General features: G+C 36.2%; 3 protein-coding genes across 3 annotated transcripts; 1 reads left to right on the top strand and 2 right to left on the bottom strand.

Moving 5' to 3' along the window:
* Positions 1–54: 54 nt before the first annotated feature.
* On the bottom strand, positions 55–1044 carry LOC133679090 (basic blue protein-like). The gene is made up of 2 exons (XM_062101596.1): positions 718–1044; positions 55–508 (listed from the first exon to the last, which is right to left on the bottom strand). The coding sequence occupies exons 1-2, from the start codon at positions 875–877 to the stop codon at positions 153–155; spliced, it is 516 nt and encodes a 171-aa protein (XP_061957580.1). The 5' UTR covers positions 878–1044; the 3' UTR covers positions 55–152.
* A 6800-nt stretch (positions 1045–7844) lies between these two features.
* LOC133679692 (uncharacterized) lies at positions 7845–8606 on the top strand. Its single transcript, XM_062102365.1, has one exon. The coding sequence runs from the start codon at positions 7940–7942 to the stop codon at positions 8399–8401; it is 462 nt and encodes a 153-aa protein (XP_061958349.1). The 5' UTR covers positions 7845–7939; the 3' UTR covers positions 8402–8606.
* Positions 8607–10272: 1666 nt separating this feature from the next.
* On the bottom strand, positions 10273–17005 carry LOC133679948 (probable ubiquitin-conjugating enzyme E2 23). The gene is made up of 8 exons (XM_062102689.1): positions 16725–17005; positions 14057–16102; positions 13480–13620; positions 12381–12872; positions 12015–12084; positions 11785–11924; positions 11336–11644; positions 10273–10929 (listed from the first exon to the last, which is right to left on the bottom strand). The coding sequence occupies exons 2-8, from the start codon at positions 16100–16102 to the stop codon at positions 10678–10680; spliced, it is 3450 nt and encodes a 1149-aa protein (XP_061958673.1). The 5' UTR covers positions 16725–17005; the 3' UTR covers positions 10273–10677.
* Positions 17006–20812: the final 3807 nt, after the last annotated feature.

Raw genomic sequence — 20812 nt, 5'->3', positions numbered from 1 at the left:
TGGTTTCCTGCTCAAATATTGGAGAAAATCAAAACAAAGGAGAAGGGATGGATCTTTAATTTAATTCGTTTACCATAAAAAAAAATCATTTAATTTATCATAAAAAAATCGTTTACCATAAAAAAAATTATGCATTACAATTTCCACTAGTCTTACAATTGGAGTAAAACTCCAAAAGCAACAAGAGAAACCCAAAAACTCCATCCATCAAAGACGTAAATGGCAGCACAGGAGTTGGCTGGTGGTGGTGGTGGAATTGGTTCACTTTGTGGTGTGGTTGGCCTAATATTTGTGGAATTAGCTTCTTTAACATCGATGAAAAACCTCATGCCTCCAAGGCAATGCCCATCAAAATTGCAAATGAACCAATATTTCTTTGCTTTATTGAGTTCAATTTGATCATTCCCACTCTCATATGTCGCTAAAACCCCAGTGCTTCCATTGCATGATCGATATGTAGCCTCAATCACTTCATACACGTTGTGCTGTCCCTTCACATACTTAAAAACTACACCAAAGCACCAAAATTTGAGTTCCATTTCACAAAGGAATATATATAAAATTAAAACTTAATTTGAAACAGTCTTGGAAATGGAATTATATAACCACTTAATCACCGGCCGGCTCCATTGAAAATTTTTATGGCCGGTGAATTAAATGCTCTCGAGTTAACTATAGAAAGCAAGGAAATTCAGAACGAGAACGAGGACTACATACCGAGAGTATCGCCAACGCTAAAATTATATTTCTGTGACCAAGAACCAAAGTTAGCCCCCGTATTCCATTCTAACTCATCGCCAACTGTATGAACTTCAGATACAGCACCTTTCAAGAACACCATAATCAAGATCATTAGGAAGATCCTGGCCTCTCCCATGCTTGCAAGGTTGAGAAGAACAATGGAAAACAAAAAATCAAGATATTGAGCTGGTTGACTGTGTCTTGTAACCTTTGTATCATGACTTTCTAGCTGGAACCCTTCTTCGGTTTTTTCTTCCAGTTACAGCACAGGACAGCTAATTGCTCATTATTTATCTTCTTCCGTTTATATGGTTGCTGAAATTGACCATATATGCTTGTTGAATATATATATATATATATATATATAAAGAGAGGACCATTTGCAAAGTGGACCTATAAAATCATGGCGTCTTCTTTAGAAATAAAGACCTTTTCGTTGGTTGCACGCTTCTTCGTCATGTTCAATACTATAATTCTAAATTAAAAAAGAAGAAGCTAATTTAACACCTGAAAGAAAAGGGAGCTCTCTGGCTTATAAAAATTATAGCTATTAATTAAATACCGTCCAGTACTACTCTAGAGTTGATTTAAGATTCTACCGATTTTTTTTCAGTTTAAACACGGTGATTAAAAAAAAAACAACCTGAAGTTTATTGATTTGACTTTTTTTATTTTATTAAAATATAATTGTTTTGACTATTTTATTAAAAAAATTATTGATCTTGATAAACTGCCTAACCCCTAACCTAAATATTCCGTCAAATCTGGTTTAATAATAGCTATCCTTCTAGTAACATGTAGTTGAGTGTTATTAATTAATATATGTTCATTCGTCTATGTCTATAGTATATTTTATTGACTGGGTCCATTTTCTTGTTAGGGTTGATCACTACTATGTACCTGGACCTCTTAAAATAAAAGTTTTTTTTTTTTTTTTGTTGGAGACGTCCGTCCGTCCGTCCGTACGTCTATCTGTCTGTCCGTCGATACGATCGGTGTGATAATTGGCCATGGAAATGTGCGGTTGTTGATGGATTTAATAAATGTTAATGTCCAAGAAATTGATGTGAACGAAGCTTGGATCAAAAGATACATACATACATATATATATATATATACATACATATATATAAAAGCCTTGAAACGTACGAAAGTATAGACCGCAAGCATTTTCCATGATGGATTTGATTAATTGTTAATTCACTTGCTAAGATAATTATGCACACCCACTATCTATTGGACCATTGACAGGCTCGGCCTCAAGTCCAAGGTACCGCCCAGCGACATCATAGCAGAAGCCTGACGAATTCCAAGATCCAAAACACTTGGTAATAATTAGAATGGTATATTAGATAATCGGGTTAATTTTTTATTTTAAATAATTTAATTTATTTTACTTTGTTAAAATGTTTGGTTATTTGATACGTTGATAGCTTCTAGTTGCTGGTGCTGGATAAACTAAAGTGATCAAATATATGTTAAAGGTTTTTTTTAATAAATAAAAAGAACTTACAATAACATTTTAGAAAACTTTTATACTATCATGATTAAAAAAGTGTTAAGAATAAAAAAGTTATGAATCTATAATTGGATGGATTTATAAAGTGTGTGTCTTTATATATATATATATATATATATATATATATATATATATATATATATATATATATATATATCTTATGAGTTATGTGTAGGGAATTCCGACCGGTGATGTTCTGATATTTGCCCATTGGAGGCTAAGCACACTGACATAATATTTAACGTGGTTCGGCAAATCGCCTACATCCACGGGAGAAGCCATTGCATTATATAGGGAGAGAACAAGATTTACAACAATAGAGGAGGAGGAATCATCCCCTCTTTGGCAACTCTCAACCTCACTCTATTTCTCTCTTTTCAGTGCTGCAATGGCAGCTACTGCTGGCTGCCTTGGCAGCCTACTCTCTCCTATATCTCTCACATCTTTAGCTCTACTTTCCTTCTCCTTGGCAGCCCCTCTTGCTCTTTTGTCAACAATGGTGGCTGCCAAACTTACCAAACTTTGACATTAGACAATGGTTGTTGGCTGCCACCAACAACCCACCATTGCAGCCATCTTCTTTGACAATGGCACCCACATAATTGACAATATTCCAACAATCACCCCCTTTGCCATTTATGTGGGCAATTGTTCTCTTGCTTCTTCAGCACATGCTTGCATCTTGCAACTCTTCTAAGCTTACCATTCCGAGAGCGTCTTTGGCTAAGTTTCCAGGTACTTGCCAAACCTTTCAATCACCAGAGTCATCCAAGCACCCCTTTGCTCACTCCAAAGGATCACTTCAATCAGATGGTTTGTCATATCTCATCTGAAGAGTGTTTAACGCTTGTTTCTGGAACAACATCCCCCTTCAAGGATATCAACCATGCTTGGCCTGGAATGATTTATCAAGCCTTACACCAAGGCTTACAACACCCCCTCAAACGGATATTTCCAAGTGCGACAGTCATTGAGTATTTTAATGTGATCTCGAGCTCACCACTCTTCCAAGAGTCTACTCATCCCGGAGTTGCGTCTGCCCTCTGTTCCTCCCTAGGAACCACACCTTACTTCTCCGTGAGTCTCCAGCTCTTAGTCTCAAGAGTCCAGGTAGCTCTTCACCTTTAACCATGGGGACAACCCATTAAAGGTTGATCCATCTCTATCTTCATACTCTGAGTATTACAATGTCATTACTGAGCTCACCACCTTGACAAGAGTCAACTTGTTCCCGGAACCTGCGCATGCCCTCTGCTTCTTCATAGCAGTCGCGTCTTAATGCTCCACAAGTCACCCACTTATTGTCCAAGGCAAATGTCTTCTAGCTCATTGATCTTTAGCATGGGGGCAATATCCATGAAAGTTAATCCTGCATTTGTCTCCATACTCATCATAGCCTCTTCATTGGCTATACACTTGTCCACTTATACCAGCCATCACATTGGCTCTGGGGCATTCTGTAATTGGGCTCCTATCATGGCCCTCACACCTTCTCCTGAGGTGTCTCTGCCTGTCGTCATGAGACGGTCTGAACTTGGACTCATATCATGGTCCTCACACCTTCCATCCGAGGTGTCTCCTCCTGTCGTCATGAGACGGTCTGAACTTGGGCTAGTTTCATGGCCCACACACCTTCTGCCTGAGGTGTCTCCGCTCATCGTCATGTGGCGGTCTGTACTTGGGCTCGTTTCATGGCCCACACACCTTCTTGCCTGAGGTGTCTCCATCTGTCATGAAGCTGTCACATCCTCCTTCATCGGGGATGTCTCCAGTGACTCTAAGATTCTCTACCACCATGTGGACTTGGGAGAGATCACTGCACTGTTCACATAGAAAGAGAGAGTTGTGGTGCACTCTTCACAATCCTCCATCTCATTTTCTATGTTTGGAGCTTCTGTGCCTCTCTGTTTGATAGCTCCACCTACACCAACTCTCTTTGGTGTCTTCGCCTTTCATCATAAGCGGTCGCACCCCCTTCATTTGGTGCTTTTGCAACAGCTCATCTTTCCATCCTTGCATGCATTGGAAAGGTCCTCGCTTGTTGCCTTTATCAAGAGCACAAAAGACTTCCTGTTGTACAACTTTTTCACACAGTCTCTGCTCTAAGCTTCATCTGGGAACTCTTCTTCTCCTTGCATCTGTTGTCTCATTATAGTACCTCGTTGGATCCTTCGGGTACTCCTGCATAATCTGCGTGTGCTCTCGTGCAATTTCGGTTCTCCAGATTTCTCCCTATTCTTTGCTTTTATGTTTGACAGCAGCTCATCCTGTCACAACATTTATCCAAGTCAAAATAGAGTGTCAATCTTTATCCCTTGTTGTATTTCTCTTCCATTATCAAGGTCTTCATTAATTCTCCATTCGAGAAATTACAGTCACCGAATCTAACTTCTTTGGAGAAATCACCACTCTATCAGATCCTTGAACATACGGAACCCAACTGTTCCTTTGTGCCGTCATCTTGCTAGTCTTCAACAGTTTCATTACAAACTGTTACATATACAAAAATAGTACTGTGTGGATGATCCTTCAACTAAGCAAGTTCCCAGGAAAGATTTGGAGGGGTCACACTGGTCCCACTTAAAACCCAATCTCCTAGACAGAACTTCTTAGAACGTATCTATCCACCGTACTGCCTTTTCGTATATACAACCATTTGCTAGCTTTGTTGCGGCTTTCCTTTACAAGTGATCTGGGGTATCCCGGTTTTATACCTGATTTCTCAACATCTGGCGAGACTACCAGTTCTTAGATTCGTCAAGATTGGTCTTCATCAATTTCCACTCTCCACCTCAAATCGTCCACATGATCGGGTGTCCAGAGTATCCCAATTTTGCCTTCCTTCAAGGCAATTAAAATTTCTCCGCACTTAGCAGTTCAGCACATGTAATTGGGCAAACATGTGTACTTTCTCCTTCTTCATCTCCATCGACCACCATGATGACCTACAGATGCCTCTTCATCGGGCAATCTCTTTCAATAATTCACCACTGCCATTTTCGGTCTCAAATCTCAACGATCGGACCGTACAATTGTATCCGGAACGATCAAATTAGCTGGAAACAAGTCTGAAATCGTCCAAATCGCATTTCAGACGGCTAAGATTTGATCAAAACAATTCTGGCCTGATGAACGACTCAGATTCAATCTCAGATCCAGTTGCACATAGGATCAGCTACGCTGGATCCTATCCCTCGGCTCGCCGCTCGGCTCCAACTCGGCTCGGCTTCATTTGGCTAAGCTCAACTCAGCTCGGCTCGCGGCTGATGACGTGGCAGATGGTCCCACTGTGCTGACGTGGCTGATGACTGGGCGCTGGCATGCTACTGTACATGCTGATGTCACAATTACATCAGGATGACATCATCCCTGGCATGTCTACTGTGCATGCTGACATCATCTTTATCCGGGTCAGTCACATGGGTCGGGTCAACTGGTATTCGGGTCGGGTCAACCCATCCGGGCGAAGAAGACGCGTGGCGTAAGTTTCCGACGTCCGATTTTCACCAGTGGCTTCGTCTCTTCCTCCTCTACACGGTGGTATGGTCAAAACACAATTTTGACAACTTTCATTTTGAGCAAAAATCAAACACCACTTCAAACCATATGCTCTCATACCAATTGTAGGGAATCCCGACCGGTGATGTTCTGATATTTGCCCATTGGAGGCTAAGCACACTGACATAATATTTAACGTGGTTCGGCAAATAGCCTACATCCACGGGAGAAGCCATTGCATTATATAGGGAGAGAACAAGATTTACAACAATAGAGGAGGAGGAATCATCCCCTCTTTGGCAACTCTCAACCTCACTCTATTTCTCTCTTTTCAGTGCTGCAATGGCAGCTACTGCTGGCTGCCTTGGCAGCCCACTCTCTCCTACATCTCTCACATCTTTAGCTCTACTTTCCTTCTCTTTACTCTCTCATTTTGCTCTCTAATGTATGCCTCTATTTATAGGCATCCATGGCAGCCCCTCTTGCTCTTTTGTCAACAATGGTGGCTGCCAAACTTACCAAACTTTGACATTAGACAATGGTTGTTGGCTGCCACCAACAACCCACCATTGCAGCCATCTTCTTTGACAATGGCACCCACATAATTGACAATATTCCAACATTATGTTCATTTACGGAGAGGAAGAACTTGAGTGTTATTGTATTTTTATGATATTTTAAATTATATTTTATTTAAAATAATATATATCAAATGAATATAAAATATTTAAAAATATACATGAGATAAAAAAAATAATATTGGGCTTAAAGCACATTCCCAGCACCCTAATTTTTTTTTGTTTAATGTGGGTGTCCAGATCAGCTTGCACACATCTCGACTAATCTCACAAGTCTTGAAGTTAACGACCATATAAAATTCTAGTGATTATTATATGAGCAACTACAAAACTTAAATCTAAAATCATAGATAAAATAAATTTTTTAATCTTAAACTCTAATCGCTAACTAGCATTTAAATGATTCCTAGCACCCCCGATTATTTGGAAGGGTGCTGGCGTGCCCAGCGCCCCCAGTTAATTAGGGGGGTGCTGGCCGCGGCAGAACCCCAGTTGATTGTGTGGGTGGTGGCGTGTCGAACACTCCCCAATTAATTGGGAGAGTGCTGCTGGGCAAAAATTAATTGAATGCGCTAAGCATGGATATAATTAATTCAGGCAATAGTCTGGCTCTGGCAGGCATGTTTTACTTTTTGAAGAATTTCTTAGGCTGGTTAAATTTCTTAACTGAGCAACCTAATTAAACCACCATGAGCTTTCATGTTAAATTGCTTGTTTGAAGCTACAGTTGGGTTGTTAAAAAATTATTTTTTTTATATTTATTAATAGTTTTAATATTCTGATATTAAAAATAATATTTTAATAAAAAAAATATTATTTTAATATATTTACAGGTAAAAAATACTTTAAAAAATATTCTAATATTTTTCTAAACACCCTCAAAATCTGATTTGAACAAAGATTTAAATTATTGGATTATCATGTGAATTCTTGGCTTAATTTAAGTTTTTTTTATTTTATTATTAAAACTTTATTGTTTAATTTTTTTAAAAAAAATCATAGTGTTGAATTAGTTAAGTTTAGACAGGTAATGAATTAACATATCAAGTTTAACTTTATCTCAATCGAGTTTTAAATTATAAATTTTCTTAATTAATCCACCAAGCAAGCTAGATTAATAACTATATTAGGAACAATACATAATTTTATTAACAAAATATAATTAATTTGATCTGAAATTTAAAATTTGATGATCAAGGATGAATATATATATATATATATATATATATATATATATCAGATACGTTAATACCATCATGTTATTTTACATGCCTAGCCTTCTCAAACGGTATTGTCCCCGTTAATTTTATTAACAAAATATAATTAATTTGATAATTAATCTTTTTTTTATGGTCCCTGTTTTGGAGCCAAGACCACGTGGCAGCATTTCAATTGAAATCACGTGGCAGCATTTCAATTGAAATCACGTGGCAGCATTTCAATTGAAATCACGTGGCAGCATTTCAAGCCAAATGACATGAACTATGAAAACGCTGTCGGTTCAACTATTGATTTTACTTTTCCGCCACTGCAAGTGCAAGCAGAGCAAAGAGGTTGTCCAAAAACCCTAAGCAAAAAACCCTCACCGCTAGAAGAACAAGCAATGGCGGCAGCAGCGGCAAAAGGAGGAAGATTCAGAGAGCTCCTAAAGAAATATGGGAAAGTAGCATTAGGTGTACACTTCTCTGTCTCAGCAGTTTCAATCACTGGTCTTTACATTGCCATCAAGAACAACGTGGATGTCGAATCTCTCTTCGACAAGTGGCATCTCCCTGGTTTCTCTAATCAAGAACCGACCCAACAAGATCTTCAAGAATTGAAATCCCAAGATGGGTTTCTCGAGAACGATGGTTATAATGATAGATCAATGGTGGTGATCGGGGAAGAGAAGAAGACGAAGAGGAATCGGACGGCTGAGCTTGTTGCGTCAACTGGTGGGGCGTTGACTCTGGCTGTGCTGTGTAATAAGGCTTTGTTTCCAATACGGGTACCTATAACTATTGCCGTTACTCCTCCTCTGGCAAGGTTTTTGGCTAGGAGAGGGATTATCAAGAATGGTGTATGATTCTTGATTTGTTTTTTTTAGGGGCTTTTTTACCTCGTTGCTTCTCTATCTAGTACGTTTTGTAATGGTTAATGTTGAACGGTATAGAAAAGGAGAGGAAATTTGGGATAAGTTGATAAAATTTGAAGTGGGTTTTGGTGGATATTGGTTTATAATGGTGTTTTTAAAGTTGCCACAAATAATAAACTTACTGTTAAACTGTGTTGATTCTGGCTGTTTGTAAACGCTAAGGAGGAATTGGTTTAAGCTTGATGTGGATTTTGGCAAGTCTTGTTTTTTGCAGGAAATATTTTGTTCAGTTTGTAATAACACTTGCTAGGGAAATCCTTGCTAGAACAAGAAGCATGGAAGATTGACATGAACAACTGACTACCTTGTTGGTTTTCTTGCTTAATACCTTTCCACATTCTTGTTCATGTTGAATGTACCGATCTCATGCTCTAATGTGCTTATTACATAAACTTCTTGGAACTTCAAAACCCAGTCGAGAGTTTTACCTCTCTTTTTTTTATGTCAGCTTGAATGTCCGTGATCTTGTAGATAGGAATTGCCGAGTCACCCTGTCTGAACTTTGTGCAATTTCAGGATTTTTCTTATTTGGTTGCCATTGGTTTTTCTCCATTAAAATGCCTTTTGGCCAGACTGTTTTCATAAGTTGTTTTTACCCGCGTTGCGGAATGGTATTGCTTTTCTCATCTGTTTTGTTCTCTCATTTGCTTATGTGCAATTAAATTGAGTTAATAATCAAATCAGAGCCAGATTATTGTTCCTTGCCTAATCTTTGATTTATTTAACTTTGTTAAAATGTTTGGTGATTTGATATGTTGCACATAAGCAGGAAGTAGTGATTTGTTTTGGTGCACCTCCGCAACGTTCAGAGTTTGACAATTGTAGCTTTGCCTTGTTGATTTTCCTGGACTGAAAACTCAAATCTCAATAAATAAAGAGCATAAATGCACGTAAATTTGCAGATGGGAGGACCTTGAGAAAGTTTTTGATGGAGGAATATGAGAAAGTTGATTGCATTTTGTTCACTCATCTCTTAATTTTTACTAGCTGAATTTGGAACTGCAAAGAAATCAATTCTAACAATGCATGCATTTTTTTGGGAGAAGCTAGCAAGGCTAGATATCAAACCTAGCTAAAATAGCATTAATGGGAGAAGCTTGGTAGCATTTTGAGCGGTCCAAAACAAATTTTGTTCGAATTTGTTTTGGTCATGTTCAAGAAAAGATTTCTAGTGTCAGCCTCACTAAACACAGCACCCTAGACGAAAGAGCAGCAGCTATTATAAGCTCTCTCCTAGCCTCGACCTTCAAATTTGCTTTCACAATTACTCTTTTAGCACTGTGATGCTTTTGTTTTAGATTGGATAAAATTAAGTGAACGATCGACACTTTCAAGCAATTGACAGACAAAAGGGCCTCATTAAAATAATGATGTCTAATATCCAATTGCCGCAGGCAGTCTTATCAGGAACGGTTCAGGTTATTGCTTGCCCCTGATACAGGTAGGATTCGCTTGAAACCCAGGCTATGGTTTGGGGCTTCAATCATGACCTGAGTTCTTATTATTTCTGACCCTGTTATGGGTTCAGTTTCTTTGCTGCACTTTGATACAGATCGAGTTGCTACCCCTTCTGTGTAGAATCTAGTTTTCTTCGTTGTAGGGCTGCAGCGCTTTCAACAAACAAAAAATCCTGAGTTTTTTACAGGTGATAATTATTAGGTTTTACCTTGCCAATCACAATGGATAGAAACAACGTGCAAATAAAGCTTGAATTAAAGACCATAGAAAGCCAATTTTGAGGCATTCCATGATCGATTCAACGTCTGCTTAATACACGTGTGTGTGTGTGATAGAGAGGGCTCTTTCTTCAATTATATATGATTCATCATTTCAATAAACGAGCAAACTGAACAGTAAATCCAAAATCCTGTCTGTCTTCTGGATCCCAAAGTACCAGAAAATTGTCGACGAGGTTAGCTGCAAAATTTCCAAGATTAAAGAAACATTCCCTCACTGTTGTATTCCCTGATCAAATAATCTTATGACCAAGGGAAGCACTTAAAGAAACATCAGGACCTAAACCCAATGAAGCACCAGAATGTTTCCGATCCCAAATTCATGTTTCTGAAAAACTGACATTTACAGGTATCTGGGATTTGAAAGTAATGGCAATGAATGAATGGAAGTTTTTTTTTTTAAAAAAGAAAAAAAACCTGACCTTGCTGATTTGACAGGATGTTGAAAGACCGACTCATCAGGTTGTAATATTATGACGGTAGCAGATGCTTAAATTCATGACAATCAGCGCCAACTTCATTCAATGCCAAGTAAAGCTTTGGCAAAATCTTTGCTAACATCAGTTTGAAACCAACTGAACTTAGATTGGAACTTTCCTTGCTGCTTACAGAGGCCTCTTGAGTGAGAGACCCGATTAAATTGCCTTGCATATATGCATTGCAGGCTTTGAGAATGTAGTGACCGCGCCTCCTGAAATGCTCCTTTACCAAGTCTTCAAAATCCTGACATGTATTGACATAATGAAACATTTTTTTTGTGATTAGCGGAATATACTCTACAAGTAATACAGAGTTGCAGCATAATGCACAAAATTAATATTCGCCTCAAAAAAGTTGAACAGGTGTCTGTTTGAATATGTCAAAGCCCAGAAATATATGGAACATTTGCCAACTAAAAGCATTCAAATCATCTGTGTTTCGTAAAACGTCCCAATCCAATAAAATTACAAAAAGAAAGAAAGAAAATGAAACAGGATGAAATAAAACAGTTCTTTTGCATATTCATAATCATTGTCATTTGATCAAATCTTTGGTAACCAAATGACCATTATTAATTGTTAACACAAGAATAAAAGAAACATGAAAAAAAAGGTGATAAGAAGTGGAATTCTTGTGATTAATATATTACCTTGGGGGGTTTTCTCATAAGATACATCATTGTCTTGCAGTTCAGCAAGAATGTATTCTCATTGTATGACAACGAATTTTTCTCTCCTTCAGCTGTCCCTATCTGCTTGTCATACCCAGCTTCATTAAAGTATGGCTTAGAATTTAGTACCAGCCCTTGAAGCGAAACTAAGACCTGAAGGATACTAGAAGACGAGTGCCAGACTTCATTTCCTCTGCCAGTCCAGGTATTTAAAAGGCTAAGGCACACCTTGCCTTCCTCATACAAATTTGGATTTATTCGCCAACCACCAGAATGATAGTGTGCTGACTGCAACAACGCAAAAGACAGAAAAAATAGAGTCATGAACAATTTTTTCCAGGTCAAACTCAAGGTGGATTGCAACAAACAATACAAAATCAGAATAGTAGCCTTCGAACCAAAGATCAAGTAAGATCAGTATATCTCACAGGAGGGACATCAGGATACTCTGGTGGAAGGTGAAAGTCAAAAAAGAATAGTCCATCTTGGTAAGGTGTTCCATATGCCCCAACTATTGCTGCCCTTAAGAGATCCATTCGATCCTCATAAACCCGTACGTAGATCTCATCTGTTAAAATTTTTTGATGTTGAGACTGAAAGATGCGAGATATTCTAGTCAACAGGGCATAAAATTTGACATGCTCTGAACAACTCGTACCTGGAAGGTTGTTCTGGAGGATGTTCCAATCTTGTTGAACCTTCTTGAGCCACTTCCTTCCATTATTGATCTGCCAAGTTTGATGCATTAGAAATTATTCGAAAATATCATGGATATCATGGCACATTTCAAACATTTAGATTTCTTGATTATGATAGGTGATCAGAAACATCAAAAAATGAACAATTATAAAAACTTGAAAAATTAAGTAATTACTGCACTGTTGTAAACTACTACACACATTTGAAGACCATTAATGTCGATCAAAGCAACTCAGAGAAAGAGTTTACTTCAACACCAATGAAAGTCTGCCTATTTAAGTCTCATGTATTAAGAAGGAACAATTGTCAGAATAGCACATCATACCTGTCCATTTGAATCAAGAAAATGATGGTCCAAAGGATCTTTAGCGGTCTCAAAATGTTTAAAGTAGTGATAAATCCGAGCCTCAGAACATGTCATATCATTTGACATTTCAGTGCTTAAATTGCATGAAGCTTCTTCATTTGACAATATCAGGACCTCCACTGAAGCATCTTCCTCTTCTTTTTCATTGGTATTTTGCACACCACAATTATCATTGACATTAGATTTTCCAGAACTAGACTTGTCACTGGATTCTTTTTCTTCAGAAATACAACTCGTTCCCTGAGAAGGCATTTCATTTTCACCTTTGTAGCCTGAAAAATCCGGGTCTACATTTTTCCGACCTCGAGAGAATATTCCGTTGGCCAATCTTGCAACAAAGTCAAGAGCAGAAAAGGGAAAATTAAGTGCTGTATTCCTTCCCAAATTATAATTCTCCACGCTCGCTTCTTCTTCTGAGTTCATGCTGGTTGCATCTTGCAGTGCAACTGCCTGAGCAGCAGATACTATCATCAGTTACTGAATACAGCTATATTTCCAATCTAATAAGATAACTCCTAAGGAATGTTCGAGCAATTCATGTGAGAATGGTTAATCAAATGACATTAATTATTTGGCAGTTGTTTATGGATGGATCATGTGTGGTACTGATACAGCAAATGAGAAATTCCGAGAACCGCAAGATTAGAGATCAAATAAAAATTATGTATATGGCCTAGATTCTATATGTTACTGCTTATTCCATGTCATTGTGACATGTTATATTCACAGCACTCTTAGTTTCTAATGTTTAGTATTTTGTGAGTTCACTACTAGGATAATGAAATAAAAAACCTATATAAGCTTCATAATTTCTTTTTAATGTCTATGCCTCTCATTGACATCTAAAAAACAATGAATGGCATTATGATTAATTCATAAATGATCACATATCAAACCTCAAAGACCTACTTTTTATAAGTATTTCCTTGCCGAGGATATATTACAGAGCTAGATCCCATCATATGACCCACTTATATGTTACCCCTGATTACCCATTAACATTTTTGTCACCATTGAGTTTAACAATGCAATGCTACAGTTTCAAATGGAAACACACCTCTCGAGTATTCTCAAGAGCGTCCCTCTCATCGTCATCAACTGTTTCCCAACTAGCTGCAGCGCCACTTACTTCACTCCCAGCTGCCATTGAATCATCGTCATCATCTCGACCAACAACAAATATTGCTTGAGGTCCAACCTAAAAGCAAACCAAGGAATAAATGCATCAAATCAACAACTTGTCCTCTAAATCATAATAATGATGATGTAACAGCTTTGTAATTTAAGTTGTAAAGGTAAAACAAATTATAATTGATATCCAAAATCTCATATTGAGCAAATCCCAAACCAGCCATGTATTTTACATGGAAAAATTTGTATTCCATGCATACATGTACTTTTAGAAACTTAGGTGTTGAATATCTTTCTTTCCCATATCATGAAGAAGAATTCATAAGGAGATAGGAGCCACCAACTCTTTGCAATGATCAATTTCATGGATAAAAGAAGGTGCAGGAATCAGAGAAAGTAATTGAGCCAGGAAGATAAAAAATAGTAAGAGCTGATCCCTAACCAGATTTGATAATTTAAAATGGAAAGTGGGAAAATTTCAAGAAAAAAACTGCTAAGCATACCGTTGAAACCATCCCATCTGCCCATGTGACTTCAATATCACCATTCCTAAGACCAGATATATTCCCAACCCAAGAGAGATCTGAAAAGTCTATAGAAACTTCATTACTGGATGCATCCTCTCCTTTCTTGCGTCCCAAGCACTTTTTTGTATTCATAACCTCACTTTGTCCACTTTGTTGCTTTGAATCCCCAACAGTCTCCAAATCAGAGGTTGTTTGATCAGAAACAGTTACTGGGGACAATCGAACGACTACATCCCCATAAGAATAATCATAATCCAGATGACTCTCCAGCTCATAGACACTTACAATTTCCTCCTTGTCAAACTCACGAGGATCTTCTGCCCTGGCAACTGGCTTCAACCATCTCACACAAGCTGTTCGCTCTTTCGCATTAACACTTTTAACAACCCCAACACGCTTAGCTTCAGAAGAGCTATCAACATCATCAGAGGCCTTCTCCACTACATACTGTTCAGAAATGAATTCATGATCACCAGGACTATCAATTGGAATCAAAGTTGTTGAGATCAGTCCACATTCTATAGTTCCATCCTGCCATGCTACATCGACCCTTGTCCTGGTGTTGACAATCAAAAGGGCTCTTTCAAAATCTTCCTCTTTTTTTCGAGGCTTCTTTTCTCTTCTGAGTATAACTTTACGAAGCTTTTTGCGATGGGCAGGCACCTTTGAAACTGAAGTTGAACTGCCACAAGAGCTAGATTCATTACTTGCAATAACAGCTGTATTTCCATCTGGTGCTGCTGCAGGATCAATAACCACCGATCCATTAGTATCATCTAATTCCTCGGTTGCAACCCCTTCTGAATCACATCCGCTGCCCAGTTGACTAGAACCTAATTCACTTTTGGTTGAATCATGAATTCCCAACTTCAATAAATCCTTGTCTAAAGTAACAGAGGATGATTGTGCAACAGATGATGGGAGAAGACACCAGTCACCTACTTGCCAACTTGCATGTGCAAAACAAGACAGCAGTTTTAAGTTCTTTGGACTCTGCTCTTCAGCAGGGGTAGTTGAAGAATCAGGTCCATGGCCAGCAGATGCTATCCAATAAATGAATACTGATCCAGCTGTAACTTTAGTAACAGTACCTTCCAATCTATTAGCTTTCCACAAGCCTGATAGCCATCGAGAATTTTTAAAAACTGATGATGAGGTAGCCCTCACACGCTGGCCTGGGTGGTATGGTAAATGCTCATCTTCCTCAAAGATACCCTTGGAAATTGGTTTTAGATGCAATGGCTCAGCCCCCTTTACTTTGCACACAGAACCATCATCAATTAACACAGTCACATCATCTAAAACATCATCAACTCTACCCAACCAGGGACCAAAGACCACATAATCACCAGCAGCAAACTCCCTCACACGTACCAAATCTCTGGATGACACATCTTTTATAACAGACCCGTCAGGAGCTAACAAATCAACAGAGATATTAACATCCACGACAACACCCACTTGCCCTGTTGGGTCCGAAGCAGATGCAACATAATCCCCATGTAAGAATCCTCGATCAATGACAGTTACATCATTGACATGTTGAATTGGGTTAACATCACCCATCCAAATTACCCGAACCTGATCGGTCTGAAGAGTTTCACCCTTGTAATCATCACTTTCTTTGTTCCTCTCTTCAATTGTATCACCATTAGCATTACCGTTACCTCCCTCATCACCAGCATCCTCATCAGCATCATCCTCATCTTCGATGTCGTCGTCATCATCATCATCATCATCTGTAATACTGCCATCCGAATCTGACTCACCAGCAACTCCACTTACTACTCCGACCACGTTACATTTTTTATGTCTAACAATATCTTGTCTATAAACATACGGCACATTATTCAAGTTCCTACCAACCTCATCTGGTTTTTTAACATTATTTTCAACATCTGCATTCAACTTGCAAACCAACCCATTTGCCATAGAACCACTTTGAATCAAGCAGTTTTTATTATCACCCCCATCACTAGACCCATTAACTTCAGAACTACTCTCATTTTGTGCACTTTCCATCTGAAAACACATATTGGAATACAGGAAAAAATTCAAAACCTTTACCATTAACACAAAGTCCCCAAAAACAAAAAAATCTTAGAGGCACCCAGAAGTTGATGCTTTTAAAACTAATAAATTAAAATCGACGATCTGTCACTGAAATGCAGTCAAAACTTTGCTTCTTTCCATATTGAAAAATTACCTTGAATCTCAAACCCTTAAACTGTAAAACTAAATTCGACGGGCAGCCATCTAAGTTCAATTAAAGTTTAGCTTCTTTATACATTGAAAAATTACCCTGAAGATCGAGCCTTTAAACAGTAAAATTAAAAGTGACGGACTGCCATTGAAATTCGAAACTAAGCTACACAATCAATGCTATTTTTTCATAACCCGTAACAAGATTGAGATAAAAAAAAAACGATACCCATTGCTTAAACTAAAATCTGCAATCTAATCAAACCCCCCCCCCAAAAAAAAAAAAAAACTTGCATATTTATTAACATAATCAATGATTGAAACCTATAATTTTATATCACATCAAAATCTCACAAAATATTAAAAAATCACATGCTCAGTATCGAAAGCAGCAAATAGTCATCAATAATGGAATAAAAAGATTAATGTTACAGAAACTAACCGATTAGAGGAAAAACACTGAAGCAGCTCCAAAATGATCGAGCTCAAATCCACGTGATAGAAGCTTAATAGCTAAAAGTCGTTAATAATTGCCCAATAAAAACGATGATTAACACGATATAATCGCAGGATTATAAGAGGATCCGTATCAAATTCTTTTTTTAAGGGATTTTCTTAGCTCTGTTTATGAAATTTTTTGAAGAAAAAAAATGAACGGTCTTTGAAAAATTAGAGAGACTCCTGTTTTTCTTTTTTGTAATATGTGTATTTATAAAGCCAAAAAGAAGAAGAAGAAAAGGGAGGCATGAGAGCTGGAAAATGAAGCGATGTTGCAAGGGTATCTCTGTAATTTTAAAGCGCTGTGTGCATCGGATTGACTTGTAAAATGCTCGTTTGATAGGTCGTGAAATAAAGTTGGTGAGTTGATCCTGGCCGTTCGATTTGATGACTTTAGTAATACAAGGGATTTAAAAAAAAAAAAAAACAAATTGTGTGATGGATGATGCTTTTGGGGGTAGGATGGTGAAGAAAGAAGAGTATACGTGGGCTGGGTTGCGCTTCTGCTCTAATAATAATAAGAGGATTTTAGGGTGTGTTTGGCAATTGAGATTGTGGTGCACATGTTTTTTTAAATAAGTTCTTGTTTGGAAATATATTGATTTTTTTTATATTTTTTAATATTAAAAAATATAAAAATATATTAATTTAATATTTTTTCCAACCAAAAATATTTTCAAAACAAAAACAGAAACTGATCATTTGTTTAAAGTTGAAGTAAAGAAATTAATAATATTTTACTATGGTTTCTTGACGTATGGGACAATTATGAATTTTTTGATATACAAGCTAGGGTTCCGTTGATTCATCTTTGTTTTTTTCAAAAAAATAAAAATAAAAGATGAAGTTTGGTGTTAGAGGAGGGTTCAATTGATCAATTTAAAAGAGCTCGAGGATCTTGTAAGAAAAAATAGTAAAATTCAAAAATTAACAAGTCATGTGTCTCCCTGTTAAGAGGATGAGATAATTTAGTCGCTCGATATTTTATATATGGTTGGATGCTTGTAATATTATTATTTTTATGTTAATTATCAATGTAATTATTATAATTATATTTACTTGTATTGCTGATATTGGGTTTGAACATGAATAGTTAAAGATTTTATATATACTCGTTAGAAATGCTTAACCAAAAATATATAATTTGTATAGTATTTATTTTAACTTGATATCGATTTTGATTTTTAAAAAAATATAATATATATTCTCTTGATACATACCGAATTTAAATTATTAATCAATTTCAATTTGTTAATAAAATTCTATTATATCACTTGATTTCATTAACTTTACTAAGAAAAATAATTTAATTAAAAAGTAATAAGGTTTCAAATAATACACGCTTCAATTCCAATATTATCGTCCAGGTTTAAGCAAATTGAAGGACCTTGATGCAAGTTGATATAATTTAAGACACCGTTTTTAAATAATTTTTGTTTTTACATGTTATAAAAAAAAATGCTAGTATTCATCGCTTTCAATTAGTTAGAGTAACAATAATTTATAATAAACTCATGATAAGAAATTGTAATTCAAAGTTTTTTGTTAAAAGTTTTTCTCATATATTTTTTTAAAATTTAGTATCAACGTTTAAATTTTTGTCTTTTTCAATACCATTATTTTAATTGTTCATCCAAAAATTTTGATTTTTTTTTCTTAAATCAAATGTCTAAATACCCTTTTCTGTCTAAAAAAAACCGCTAGCCTTATAATCTCTTCTTTTTTATATTTTTCATTTAAAATTCAATTTTATAATTTGAAAGATAAAAGTATGATTTTAGATTCTATATACGGAAACTTGCTATCAAACATGTCAAAAATAAAATTAAAAATATATAAACTAATTTTCTAATAATTTTAAGCCAAGAGATCTTTTTAGCATATTAGCCTTTCAATAGTGGTTAAAATGCATTGAAACTTAAATTATATTGGAATTGGCTCAATTATTGGTTGTTGGTTTAAATGATTCGAACGCTTGTTCCTTTCAAATAAGATCTCGAGTAGTTCAAGCCTTGTAAATAAATCACATTATCATTACTGGGAAAGTTTTATATTTTAGTGAGCTGCTCCAGCTCAATTGGATTAGTTGTAATATAGTAAACTTCTAGGTATTAGAGTTTAGACTAGAAAAAAATATTGGACCGCTAGAGACTTGAGCTAATTTACCAAAAACCAGGGTATTGCTATTTTTTATATTTTTTTTATATAAGCAGTATATGTTAGTGTTAATGGTCTGGACGTTTTAATTAGGGTAGATAGATATATTTATTGAAAGCCACCTTTATTTAAATACCCAGTTGGGACAAACAGAAATCATCATAACGTGCAGTAACCTTTTCTTTTCTGTTTTTCCACGAGCAAAAGATTTCAAATCAAGACCCTGAAGAAGCGAACATGAGAACGAAAACAAGTCTGCAGAAACCACAGAAAAAACTAAAGAGAAGCAATTTGCTGACAAGGAAGACTCATGGCTCAAAAGCCATACCGAAAAGCCATAAGAAATATATAAAGAGAGTCGATCCAAACATAACTTATTAATAGAATGCAGTCCAAAAGAAAAAAGCTTCAATCCAGGGAAAAAAAATATAGGAAGAATGCTAAATTATAATTAATATATGATACTCCCCTCTCCCTCCCTGTATAGACTAAAATTATTATTATTTGATCATTTATTTAATCTTAAGCTAGCTGGTTTCAAGTCTAATTAAACATATATTAATCATATTTTGAAATCTCACATAATAGTTTAAGTTATTGGGTTGAGATGATTTTTTAATATGGTATCAGAGCCTTGATGACTAAGTGGTCACAAGTTTGAATCTTATCATTTTTATTTGTTTAATAAAAATCAATCACAAAATAATATAGATTTTTATAATTTTCAAACCCCAAGAGTTTTTACTTTTAAAATAAATAATAGTAATTGCAAGTAAACCACAACTCATCAACCGTGGACATAGTAATTAGATAAGCATCAAGAAACAAGAGTCGTAACTATCATTGTTTCAAATTCTTTTTTTTTTCTTGTTGGTTTTTACATCAAATTCTATTTCCTAAACAAAGGAGAAACTTGAGTGGTGGTCTCTCGTATTACCAGGCCATCAATTGTTTATTCACACTCCACTTTTTTTTTCCGTTAATTATGACTGATATAACCTTGTTAATTAATTAATTTATTCATAATAAAAGAAATATACAAAGAAGTTTATATTTGTGATTTCAATAAAATATGCAGTGAGAATACCAGTTTGTGTTCGTAAATAAATAATACTCTGTACAATACATATATATATATAGAGAGAGAAGCCTCTCATTAAAACTCCCATGCATTGTTATCGTAAGGAAAGCCATAAACCCGAGAAATCCCTTCTTTCTCGAGCTAAAGCAAACAATGGCGAACGAGAGAGAAGTCATGAAAATTGAAAAAATACGTCTAGCTGAGATAATTTTGTTCTGGATTGAGAGGGCAGCAATTCTTCTCTTTGTTTTCTTTGGTGGCATCCCACGATTCCTTCGCTGTTCTCTGGGACTCTTTGCCTTCACAAATATATACCATGCATCCCTTGCCTATGACCGACTATTTGTCAATCCTCAGCCCAATGTAATTAAGTGCTAAAAAAACAAAAAAAGATGTTTTTTTTTTTTTGCAATATTGACCTTGATTGTAAAATATACGTTGTGGTTTAATATATTTTTTTAGTTGGTAAATTTCTTGTTGTTTTTTCTTTCTTTTTTACAGGAACCATCAAACACTTTGTTTGTTTTTGATCGGTATGCAATCTGGTTAGCGGCAATGTACTTTTTCTTGGGATCTCCAGTCTATCGTTATGTGGCTGCTGCTGTATTTGTTATATCAAATACGAATTCAATCGTGAAAGCTTTGGGGGTGAATGCGAACCAGATCCTTTGCTGTAACCCTACAGTGAGTCCTTTTTAATAATATATGTTCTTTTGAGCTTCCTGCGCGCATCGATATGCCCAATATTAAGATTTCTGTGTACATATGCAAAAACTCTTTTCTTTTAGAAGTAA

This window comes from Populus nigra, chromosome 19 (genome assembly GCF_951802175.1).
Source record: "Populus nigra chromosome 19, ddPopNigr1.1, whole genome shotgun sequence".
NCBI classification, from domain to species: Eukaryota; Viridiplantae; Streptophyta; class Magnoliopsida; order Malpighiales; family Salicaceae; genus Populus; species Populus nigra.
The sequence above is the reverse complement of the archived record's forward strand: the minus strand, read 5'-3'. Positions and strand labels throughout refer to the sequence as shown.